The sequence below is a fragment of the Salminus brasiliensis genome, chromosome 18, assembly GCF_030463535.1.
Source record: "Salminus brasiliensis chromosome 18, fSalBra1.hap2, whole genome shotgun sequence".
NCBI classification, from domain to species: Eukaryota; Metazoa; Chordata; class Actinopteri; order Characiformes; family Bryconidae; genus Salminus; species Salminus brasiliensis.
In genome coordinates, this window is record NC_132895.1 from 11,479,071 (window position 1) to 11,491,305 (window position 12,235).

Below are 12,235 nucleotides of genomic sequence, written 5' to 3' on the forward strand. Positions count from 1 at the left end.
TGGTTTAGGGAATGTGTGTACACGGCTCATTTCAGGGCATGCATGTGTCATATTATGACAGATTAGGCTCAATTGCAAGCAACGACCAATCACTGATCAATAAGTTTTGTAATGAGATCAAAGGAGTCACCCCTACCTCAGTGGCATTAGTCCCATCACTGCTGTGAACTGTAGCTGCTGAACGCAGCAGATTTATTCGCTCCACACATCTTCTGCTTCGCATGTCTCTTCGCTACTCCCATTTAACCGTCTTCCCTTTTTCGTTCTCTCTCTCTCGTCCCACCTTCCCACTGCTCCTCTCTTTCAGCTTCCTATTCCATTCAACCCCTCGTCATCTTAATCTTCCTTCCACTCCTTCATCTTTTGCATCCCCTCCCTTTCCGTGCTGGCCATACTGTACAAGGTATTATTAGTTAGATTTATCTCTGTATATGTTAGTGCGTCTCTGTATAGTGTGGAGGTTGTCTGCTAATGGAGAGACTGAAATGCATTCTCAAAAAAGGCCATTTTAGTACAGTACCCGGAGTGACGCACAACAGCACCAGTAATGGTGGCATTGTTATTTGGGACACATTACAAATAGAGAGTCACTACATACAAATATACTGCATGAAAAAACAGTCCAGTGCGATGGAGGAGTGGCTAGCCTCCGGCCAGCCATTATCCTTTTTCCAATGTGGCTAGCATTAGCTTTTAGCCTCTGTTCAGCCATTCTCCCTTCTATGATGCAGCTAGCAATAAGTTTTAGGCTCTGGCCAGTCATTATTATTTCTTTAATGCATCAAGCGTTACCATTTATACTAACTTTTCATATTTTTATATATTTTCTAGCTTTCATATTCTCCTGAAGTAGCCATTGCATATTTGCTAGTTGGCTGAGTGTACGGCTGTATCCCGATTGTGTAACCACATTCAAAATCCAATTGGGACACACCCTATGTATATTTTGGGGATGTAAATATAATACGCCAAGACTGTCAGAATACAGATTGGGGGGTTTAACTTTATGTGACTTTTCGTAACAAGGAAAAGCTGCACAATATATATTTTTGGCTAATGATTATCATAACACTGATATCACAAAAATACGCAGTTTACCAGTTAGCCATCTAACAAAACCTCTATGTTTAACTGTGTGCTGTTAACTGTATGCTTCTGACCAACCTCATGCATTTTGAGGAATGACATGATCCAAGAAGAGCAAATTATTTTTATTGAAATATTGTAGGATATTCCTTAAGCCTCTCAATTCTGTTATTTTAATATATAGGACAGCATATATAATATATATGCAGTCCTAAACAGGTATTACTTGCACATTCTCTCATCTTACCATTTCTGGACAGGACGTTCCTATTTCTAGCACAGTTTCCAAGGCTGGGTGTCAGGTTTGACTGAATTCTGATACTCTGGTGACATAAATGTCTGTAAACTTGCCTTTGTTTAATTCAGACTGGATTCACTATTATTGTGTGGGGAAGGCAACTAAACCGTTGATAACAGTGATGATTGTAAATCCACAATTCTCCCAATTTGGTTTCATATTATATTCATCAGTCTTAGCTTATGATGTACCATGTATTCTCAGTACAAATACACATACACACATACACATACACACACATTGCATGAAATGAATGCTGTTAGTGACACGTGAGCAACGTGAGTGAAATTCTGTTAAATGTATTATGTAAAAAATGATGTTAAAGTCATTAACTGATGTGTAATGACAAGAAATTGAAAGAATTGAAGTCTACAGGAAAAGGTAATGCTGTAGATGTAACACATGGCTTGGATGTTACACATCACAATTAGCTATTCACTCTGTCGCTCTGTTGATCCTTAGTTGAATTCTCTTGTAAATCAAGCTGTGAAGTCAGTTGGCCAGCTGTCATTGATAAGAGGGTATATAAAAAAATAGATAAACGTAGGGTGAGGCAGATAAAGGGAGAGATTCATTCAGGAGCTGCACTAATAACAATAAAAGTCCCTTTAGAACAACACTCTGAGTCATTCACAGTGATCCAGACTTGGCCCAGTTCTACAACTACCCTTTCATGCTGCGAGCAACACTACATCCCTCTTACCCTCACAGCAAATCCAATCTGGAGCGTGACAACAGCTACAGAGGAAGAACCCTGAAACACACTTCCAAAATCAGCTGGCTCCGCAGCTTCATCCAATCCTACATTTCCACATTTCCACCCTGATCAAGCACGGTTCCAGTTTTCACTTACGTGCGGTTGTGTGTGCAGTGGCAGAATGGTGTCTGTTTTATATGCCTAAAGCCATGGTGATGAGTAAGTACCACAATATCGCTCATTCGGCTGAGTCTGAGTACCACAGAAAGACAAAATATCTTTTTTGTTATTTAGATAACACATATGCCGAGCCGATTATCTGCACATTTACTCACTCCAGATAACAAAACTCTTAAAGCAGCATTAGTCAAACTCCTATGTCTAAGGGGGCATAATGGTGTTCGCATTTTACCCTAATATGTGGTGCTGCCCACTGTATTTAGCTTCTTGGTTTGCATTTGAATTATTAAAAACCTATAAACACATAGAATTTAGCTGGTAATGATCAGCTGCTGCAAGAATAGTCGAGTGGATTCTCTGTCTGACAGATCTTTGTAATGAGCTCCCACTAGTTTATCAGTCACTACCTGTGTTAGACAGTACGCATTGTAAGCCACAGCTGACCAGTATTACACATATTTCCCTGAAGGAGGTTCACCAACGTTTTACGTATCACGCTAGTGATGAATGTTTATCTACAAATTCTGCAAGGCCCAAATTCATCATCTTCCAGGGTAATAATTATCTCCATTTTGGAAAAGCACTTCCAGCGTTAACTCTTGTTTTAGCATGTTTCTGGTCGTGAGTTTTTTTTGGCGGCACAGTGTGATTTAGCTTTAGCCATGTTGTTTTAGCCAAACAGATGGAGATGGGGTGGAGTATGTTGAGCGTTGAGAATTGTCTCATACAGACTGACAGGATATCAATATAAACACAGATGAAGAAGTTTCCTCATTGATGTTAACATTTAAATATTTTAGTATATTTTTAATGTTCTACATATTTCAAAAAATTATGATAAGGACAAGATGCTCCTTTAAAGCAGTAAGTTATGGCAATGCAGGCGTGGCCCTGTATCTTGAGGGGTGGGGTGGGGTTAGGGTCAACCAACTCCTCTAAATGTCTTTACTGGACCCCTTATAATGCTGTTTATGAGTCATTAGCTGTTCCCATACGTCAATCTTACAACTTACACAGCAAATTACACTTGTTTAATTCACTGAGGCTGATTTCTGAATGATGGTAAAAGAAGATCCTAGTCTGGCCACTGCTACTGAATCATATCCAGTGCTTGCTGAACTCTTATCGTGCAGAGGAACGTGATGCCTTCCTGCTTTTCCGATCCTCTAATTGTCTCCATGACCCAGCCACGCTCTCATAGCAGTGCAGAAGGCAGAGAGATGTGCATGAGCCATCCCATCCCCCATTCCCCACACGCTTCACCGCTGGGCATGTGTGCGCTGTGTGTAACGGGAGAAAAGGCCCAGCATGTCCTACAAAACACCAAACCCTTCCACAGCACATCACTAATACAGTGGAACAGGGATGTACTTCATCTAACGGCTACAGAACGTGAGCTTGTCTTTCTTTTGCACTGAACCGCATTACGCAACCTCACAAAGTAGACGATGATTACAACACAATACACATCCGAACTGATATCCTCACACACGACTGCTTAGAGCACATAGAGGCCTGCTCACTGGGGTATTCAGCATTTAATCCAACTGTTAAATAAATGCATCTGCATTTTTACATATTACCTTTGACTAGTGACTGACTAGTCCTTACTGAATGTGTACTGTGTACTGAGGCTCTGAGTTGTTCTGTTGCTCATTCAGCCTACAGCAGTTTAGCCCTGCCCATTCAACCTATAGCATTTTAGCTCCCCCCAATCAGGCTACAGCACTTTAGCTCCACCCATTCAGCCTACAGCAGTTTAGCTCCACCCATTCATCTAGGGTAATTTAACCCCACTCATTCACACTACCTAATTTTTTTCCAGGCCCTTTCAGTGAATACCATTTTAGCTCTTCCTATTCAGCCTACAGCAGTTTAGCTCTGCCCATTCAACATACAGCAGTTTAGCTCTGCCCACTCATCCTACAGCATTTTAGATCCCCCATTCATCCTACAGTATTTTAGATCCCCCATTCATCCTACAGTATTTTAGATCCCCCATTCATCCTACAGTATTTTAGATCCCCCATTCATCCTACAGTATTTTAAATCCCCCATTCATCCTACAGTATTTTAGATCCCCCATTCATCCTACAGAATTTTAGATCCCCAATTCATCCTACAGCATTTTAGATCCCCCATTCATCCTACAGTATTTTAGATCCCCCATTCATCCTACAGTATTTTAGATCCCCCATTCATCCTACAGTATTTTAAATCCCCAATTCATCCTACAGCATTTTAGATCCCCCATTCATCCTACAGTATTTTAGATCCCCCATTCATCCTACAGTATTTTAGATCCCCAATTCATCCTACAGCATTTTAGATCCCCAATTCATCCTACAGCATTTTAGATCCCCCATTCATCCTACAGTATTTTAGGTCCCCCATTCATCCTACAGTATTTTAGATCCCCCATTCATCCTACAGTATTTTAAATCCCCAATTCAGCCTACAGTGTTTTAGGTCCCCCATTCATCCTACAGTATTTTAGGTCCCCCATTCATCCTACAGTATTTTAGATCCTCAATTCAGCATACAGCATTTTTGCTCCGCCCATTCAACATACAGCAGTTTAGCTCTGCCCACTCATCCTACATCATTTTAGATCCCCCATTCATCCTATAGCATTTTAGCTCCACCCATTTAGTCTAGGGTAATTTAGCCCTGCTCATTCACCCTACAGAATATTAGCTCCGCCTACAGCAGTTTAGCCTCACCCATTTAGCCTACAGCAATTATACAGCATGTTTAAGCCAAAACTGCCCACCATGTTGTCATATTTGCAGCCAGTCTGCGCAGTAGAGACCAGAGGCGGAGCCAGGCTCGCCTACTTATTTGGTAGACCTGCCCCCTTTTCCAAGACCAAATATGTCCCAGGCCGCCTTCACTGAGCTTACAGCACAGAAGCACTGAATTCTCACCAATTGATCGGCTCAGTGGAAGGTTTCAAAAGGAAAAGAGGACCCTTTAGCGCATTTAGCACCAAACAACCCAGTGTGGCTGAAGTTATAATTAGTGCACATTTTTCTCACTGATTTACATGTTTAGCCACGGGGAGGGCATTTTCATTCATATTTACTCTTACATTGTGAGTAGATGGCCACTACTGTAATATGACTGTGGCTTATTAGAAGCCATTTTAGGGTACCAGCTGTGACTGACTATAAAGAGCAAACTTTTGACCATCACAGTGATTTTATCTAGGTTTTGTCATGGCATTGGTGCATCTTGTCTATGGAAAACCTCAAATATGGATGCAATATCAGCTAAATAAAAAAATGTAGCTAATCACGCATACAGCACATTCAAAGCCAGCTAAGAAAAGGGGGGTGGCAGTTTTACAAGGATGGCTGATTTTTATTACTTTGTTTTACCGGGGTAGGGGCAGCAGCACCTTGCTTGCACCCCACCCCCCCTCAGCCCCCCCCCCTCCCCCCCCCCCCTGAGATTGAGCCCTGGCTGTGTATCAGTCAGGGTTTCATTCATTTCCTAGGGAAATACAGTAGCCGGTGATCTCTTAAACAGTTAAACAGTGTCTATATCAAACACTTATAAGACCCGTGGTTTCTAAGGGGGGCTGTAAGCCAGCAAGCCAGCATCTCTGTATCTGACCATCTTGTGGATGCTGCTTACACACACTCACTCACACACAATCACACACGGATTACACACACTACACTCATTCTACATTAGGTCTACCAGTGCAACCCTCTATTCTTGCCTCTTAACTGCCCCTCTGTAGAAATCAGTAACTGTGTAATGCGCTCCTAGACAAATATGGGGAAACGGAAGCTGCAATCACACACACACACACACACACACACGCACACGCACACGCACGCAGCAGAGAGCTGCGCATTTTATGCTCCCTCTTTCATCCACCATCGTTCAGAGATGCAGCAGTCCGCCATTTAACGCAGGCTCAGAGGAACCACAGGGAGAACCGGGCTGGTTTCCTCCATGTGAGGAGCTTCACCGCTGCAGTGCTTCTTCAGCCTGGCTCTGATGCACCAGAACTGCTGCTTCCCTCCATTCCCCAGCCCAGCCATCATTACCACAGCCATACACCTGTCATACTGCGATTATAACCCCCCTCTAACGCCCAATGCAGGCTTCTTACAGCATCCTCCCGTCCATCTACAATCAGGGCGTTCCTGCTGCTCTACACCACTCTCCTCTGCTCTCCTCTAGCCGTGGCGCTGCAGTGATGCTCATTTTAAACGACGCGTAAAGGTACAGTCTGTGTTCAGAGGACGCCCTGCCGGCTGCACAGTACTGCAGAAGAGGCAGAGAGGCAGAGAGAGGCAGAGAGGCAGAGAGAGGAGGGAGAAATACATGTCCTAGCTAGCTATTCATCCGAGACACACGCCTACAACGCAAGGCGCAAATGCGCAGGGCGCACCGAGGACACACACACACACACACACATTAGGCCCTTAACACCTTACCGAATGTCCTCTTACCCCGGATGATGAGAGCAGTGTTATAGCAGATTATAATGTAAGGGGGGTTTGCACTTACTTTCGCCGACCACCGCCTTTAATCCGATGGGTGCCATGATGCTGTTGCTGAGTGATATAGAGAGTGTCTCCTGCTTTCCTTCTTTCTCTCTCTCTCTCTCTTTCTCTCTCTCTCTCTCTCTCTCTCTCTCTCTGTGTGTGTGTGTGTGTGTGGTGGAGAGACTGCGGAGGCTCCACTGAGGGAGCGTCACTGCGCCCCGCCCTGCAGCTCCACTGCTGCTGCTGCTGCTGCTCTTCTACAACCAAATCACACCCGCGCGCACACTCACACGAGCTCCAATATTAACAGTTAATAATTAATGATACATCATTATGAGATATGATATACGTCATTTATTTCTTTAATTATTTTATATATATATATATATATAATGTGTGTGTTGCAGATTTATTCAAATTCTAATAATTGTATTCATTATTTTCTAAATGTATGTATTTATTATTTTTTTTGTATACTTATGTCCTTATTATTAAAATAATTGCATTAATTTTATATGTACTGTTTCTATTTTAATGCCATTTAATTGGTAAGTATTTCTCTACTTAATATGTTCTGAATGAGCTTCTTTACATTTATTTATTTATTTATTTATTTATTTATTTATTATAATTATTGTCTGCTGTAGCCAGACAGGCTAACGTAAGCCCAGGTGAGGACTGTGCACTAAGACTGTACAGAGAAATGCCCCCCAGCTTCTGTCCATATCGCCACTAGGAAGCTGTTGCTGTGGTTGTGCTGCTTCGTGTTATTTGTTTCCCCGCCTGTTTTACGCCAGGCCCCGCCCCTGCGCTCGGATTGGCTGGTAACCCATACTCAGAATAACCATGATAATAAATTCCCTTCCTTTATATTAATTAAAAAACTAAATGAAGGCGGTTACAGTACATCTTCACTTGCATATGCAAATGAACTGGTTTTAGATCACACTGTTTCATTAACATATGCAAATATTTGTTTTTTATATTTATATGCAGATCATTTGTTTTCGATGACACTTTATACAAGCTATTACACGATATTTTAGGGCTCTTTAATCTGCAGATATGTGCCAGTTAACTCCTCTCTGAGGCCTCTAGTGTTTCTGATCAGCTTACTGAGATCTGTCTACATTTCGTCGCTGTCCAGTGAAAAACATCCCAGCATCTCCAAACATGGTGGCTTTACAGGAGAGGGCAAAAATGTCCTTAGCTTTAAATGGAAGTCAACTTAAGTCCAAGTAATTTAGAGCATTTCTATTGGTCTATGGCTGATTGACACGGTGTACAGAGAGTAACAGGGTTCAAACCAATGGAGAAAACTAAAAACAGACAAAGTGGAGATACATGTTTTTCATTGGACAGCAGCGTAATACTGAATCAGAAAACCAATCATTTCAAATAAACAGTGAAAGAAAACACATAGTTAAAAAAAGAACAAAAAAATGATGTGATATCTAACCTAATGTAACCTAATTGTATATTTTCTTTAAAAAAAAAAAAAAAAAAAAAAAAAAATATATATATATATATATATATATATAAACGTTACGTACTAAAATGTGTTTTCTACGTGACATTAACGTGTGATGTATGTCACACAACATGACACAGAGTTAAGCACTAAAATCCAATTTAATAGCAGTTACCAAGTGTGTCCACAAGAGGGAAGCACCGTATTGGGTTCTCGTGCATCTCCACATAATCAAACACACACAAAAAATACATAAAAAGAGAGAACTCTACTAATAGTGACAATACCTGGTCAAAGGCCAGGCCCAGTATCGACCCACCTGGCAAACCTGGTAAACCTTTGATTACCAAAAGGCAGCAGTCATTGAGACATGGTTCAGAAACCTACACCAATAAGAGTTTCGCATTGTTTTGCTCAGGATGTTGCTTTCACCTATTTAATGATGCCAAGGCCATGAGGAATGTACAGAGGTGTGCCTCAGATGGGGCTCAGAATTTCTTTATCTTCATCTTTTACAGAATCAAAATAATAACAAAAAAGAAAAGGACCAAGTTTGACCGGTTCTCTTTTAGCTTCATCAGACCTTGTTTAGATGTTGCTTGTGAGAAGTGATGCTGAATGTTGTGCTGGGAACATAGGACAGCTTTTCTCCTGACGACTCTTCCATGAAGGTCATATTTGTGCAGGTGTTGCTGCACAGTAGAATAGTGCACCACCACTCATGAGTGTGCTAAATCTTGCTGAAGCCAAATGGGAGCCTTTTTAAGCAATTCTTCGAGCAGTTTTTTTTTTTTTGGCCTTTCAGACTTTACAGACTTCAGCTTTACCTCCACTGTTCCTGCTAACTGCCATTTCTTACGTACTTTATGAAGAAGCCTGATAACAACTAGTCCTATGTAAGAACTTTTAGAAGACCACAATAAGTGCTAAGGAGTGAGTCAGGGGTGATCAGGTCTCTGTGTGTGATAATTATTATATATTATAATTATTAATTATTAATTAATTGTATTATTTATATTATATAATAATATATAATAATAATTAATTATTATTAATTATTATTATAAAAAAACAGTTTCTGAATGTTGTGCAGTTTAACCTTTTGACCTTGGAATAGTAATAAGTCAAAATGAGGACTGCTGATCACCATACCGAGGTGCACACCTCATTAGACTTCATGCATCATCTTTTGTTGGAGATCCTTGAAGACCCTTCAATTCAATTCTCTTTTTAATTTGCTTTTATTCTCTGACAAACATCTGCAAGCAATACAAACGCACTCACCCCCCCCCCTCTCTCCCTCCCTCCCTCCCTCTCTCTCTCTCTCTCTCTCTCTCTCTCTCTCTCTCTCTCTCTCTCTCTCTCTCTCTCTCTCTCTCTCTCTCTCTCTCTCTCTCTCTCTCTCTCTCTCTCGTCTCAGCGTGGCATGAGGGGTTGCCTCCAGGCAGAGAGGAGCTCTGTGCGCAGAACAGGTCCATCACTGATGTTTGGGAGCTGAAGTTTGGGGCGGTGCCTCATTCACAGAGCCTGCTCACTTCACCACACCCTCTCCCTGTCACACACTCCTTCCTCAGCACGGTAGATCAGTAATGCGCCTCCTGAAAGGAGCAAGTGTTAGTGTGCTGCTCCGTGCTTCTGCCTTCTCCACCTCCAGCTAGCAGACAGCCACGTTTCTCAGCTGAACGCAGCGAGCAGCCCCAGAGAGCTCCGGCCTGGAGGAGCTGAAGCCGCTCACCGCTCTGGGGATGTTGTTTCCTTGGAAGGCGCTGAGGAGAAAACGCACGAAAAAAGTTTCAGTTTTGTAATCCTCCACCTGAATTAGCTACATATTTACGCTGGTTTTTTCTTTTGTTTGTTTTTTTTTGGGACAAGAAACACTTGCTTGTCGATATGGGGGACGTGGTTTCTACTCACTTGGACGAAGGAAGGCGAGAGATGATCTCAGGTGAGAACCACCTAGATAGCTACCTCCCTCAGGTGTGTCTAGTCTACTTCTGGCAGCCAGGTGTAGGTTTTAGAAGGCTTGTATTAGTCTGTGGTGGCTAACTTTTGCTGGTAATGAGGTGGGAAAGCTGGTGAAATCATGTGTCCACTTAGTCTTGTAGCCTGTGGTAAAGCGCCTCTGCTGGGTTAAGGACTTGGCCTGCAGTGCTGGATGTGTTCTGGATACAATGGACATGCTGTAGATGGGTTGCAAACAGGACCTCAGGTAGATAAGTGACCCTGCTTTGAATGTAACCACCAATACTGCCATCAAACTACTTTACAACTGCTTATCACTGCAGTCTCAATGCTCTGCTGTGCTGTTCTGCTGTTTGCAGATGCAGCCACACACTTTATCCACTGTATTATTGAACAGAGAGCTGTTATTTTGTATGTTTGGTGTCTGAAATTTGCTATAAAGCCAATGTAATAAAACGCCTGTCAACCAGACTGAATTTCAGGTTACATAGACGTCCATTACTTCTTAGCAGCGATAGCCTCACAGCTTCAGTACGAAACTAACAGACTGTGTTTGGGATTCAATGGAAAATTGTGCACCTTAAAATTTTCACCGGATTTCTCTTCTAACACACCCCACTTCTTCACTAGCCTCCCCTTTAATGCACCACCCTGTCTTTGTCATGGTGCTGAGTGGTAAATGGGGGCATAAGGAGGCCCCAAACCCCTGTGAGCTTTTATCCTGCGCCTCTGTGGGTGTCAGTCAGGGCCGCTGCCTGTATAGACATGCTTTTTTATTATGCTGCTCCAGGGGGTTGTGGGTGAGGACCTCAGGTTTTACACGTTCAGAGAAACACACACACTTTGCTCTCCTGAACCGTTCATTAGTCACTGAGATTGTTGTGGAGAAGTGTGCGGTTTGGTGGTTGGTGTGAGCGCCGCTGTCTCACCTTTGCTTCATGTTGGCATAGAAACATTCACAATAGAAGAAGTTAGGAAGGCCAAAACATGGGAAGTGAATCGAACCCAACCAGTAATTTAGAGCGCTGTGTCGGTTTCTGCTGTTTGTAACTGCGGCATTGTCTGGGCTCTCAGCGTTTAATTTTTCAAGTCCATAATAAGTATGTCTTCTTGCACAAATGCCACTGTGAGATATATTGTTGGCCACACAATCACTCACAAGCGTATTAAAATACACAACCTTTAAATACATACAGTGTCTTTGAGATGGGGTCATTAAAGGGCCAATATGGAAAAATGGATGTCCCTTACTTTTTTGAAATAAGAGTTTACAGGGATGTAATGATGCTCTCAGACCACTATTTGGTTTGATTTGTGATGATGGGTTCACAATTTGATCATCTTTAATCAACAGCAGTAATTAAAGCCACATTAGAGTTTGTTGTTTTTGTGATGGCACAAGAGTCCAGCCTAGGACAGTTACATTTACATTTACAGCATTTAGCTGACGCTCTTATCCAGAGCGACTTACAAGGTGACTCGTATTACAGAGGTGGGCCAGTGTAGTGTTAGGAGTCTTGCCCAGGGACTCTTATTGGCGTAGCGCAGCATACGGTCACCCAAACTGGGAATCGAACCCTGGTCTCCCACATGGTGTAATAGCTCACTGGCAGCTAGTGGTTGTAACTGTTGCGTCACACCAACCACAGTTTGCCCCCACCTATTCATGCTCACGTTATAAGAAGTGTTTGGGACCTGACTGCTTTTTGAATGAATGGTCCACAACGCAGGGAAGCAAATCAAAACAGAGGTCATTTACATATCACTCTTAAAGGTGCAGTAACATTTTTTTAAAGGGAAACAAGAGTTTTGGAAAATAATTCTGAATTTGAAATTTAAAAATGTCAAAATTGAGACATTTAAGTTGTCTTGATTCAAAAATGGCCTAATGAAAGCTTATAAAAGCATAGGTGATTATTAACTAGCTCAAGAATCAGGACAGTTTTACTCAATGTACTATAATTCGTACCGAACAGTCACAGTACCGGGGTCATGGTTTGGTGTACGCACTTTTAGGGTAAATACGGTAACTTCAC

At 42.1% G+C, this 12,235-nt stretch overlaps 2 protein-coding genes across 3 annotated transcripts in view; one reads left to right on the forward strand and one right to left on the reverse strand.

Moving 5' to 3' along the window:
- stxbp1a (syntaxin binding protein 1a) overlaps positions 1 to 6,955 on the reverse strand; it is a 49,130-nt gene extending 42,175 nt beyond the window's left edge. The window contains exon 1 of one of the 2 annotated variants that reach the window (XM_072661260.1): positions 6,789 to 6,952. In XM_072661260.1, the coding sequence (XP_072517361.1) occupies positions 6,789 to 6,825 (37 nt within the window). In that variant the 5' untranslated portion in view covers positions 6,826 to 6,952. Of the gene's footprint in view, positions 1 to 6,788 lie in introns of both variants that reach the window. The other variant, XM_072661259.1, reaches the window with a different exon arrangement.
- Positions 6,956 to 9,824: 2,869 nt separating this feature from the next.
- niban2a (niban apoptosis regulator 2a) overlaps positions 9,825 to 12,235 on the forward strand; it is a 44,791-nt gene continuing 42,380 nt past the window's right edge. Inside the window, exon 1 of the mRNA XM_072662377.1 lies at positions 9,825 to 10,182. Coding sequence (XP_072518478.1) covers positions 10,128 to 10,182 — 55 coding nt within the window. The 5' untranslated portion in view covers positions 9,825 to 10,127. The remainder of the gene's footprint in view (positions 10,183 to 12,235) is intronic.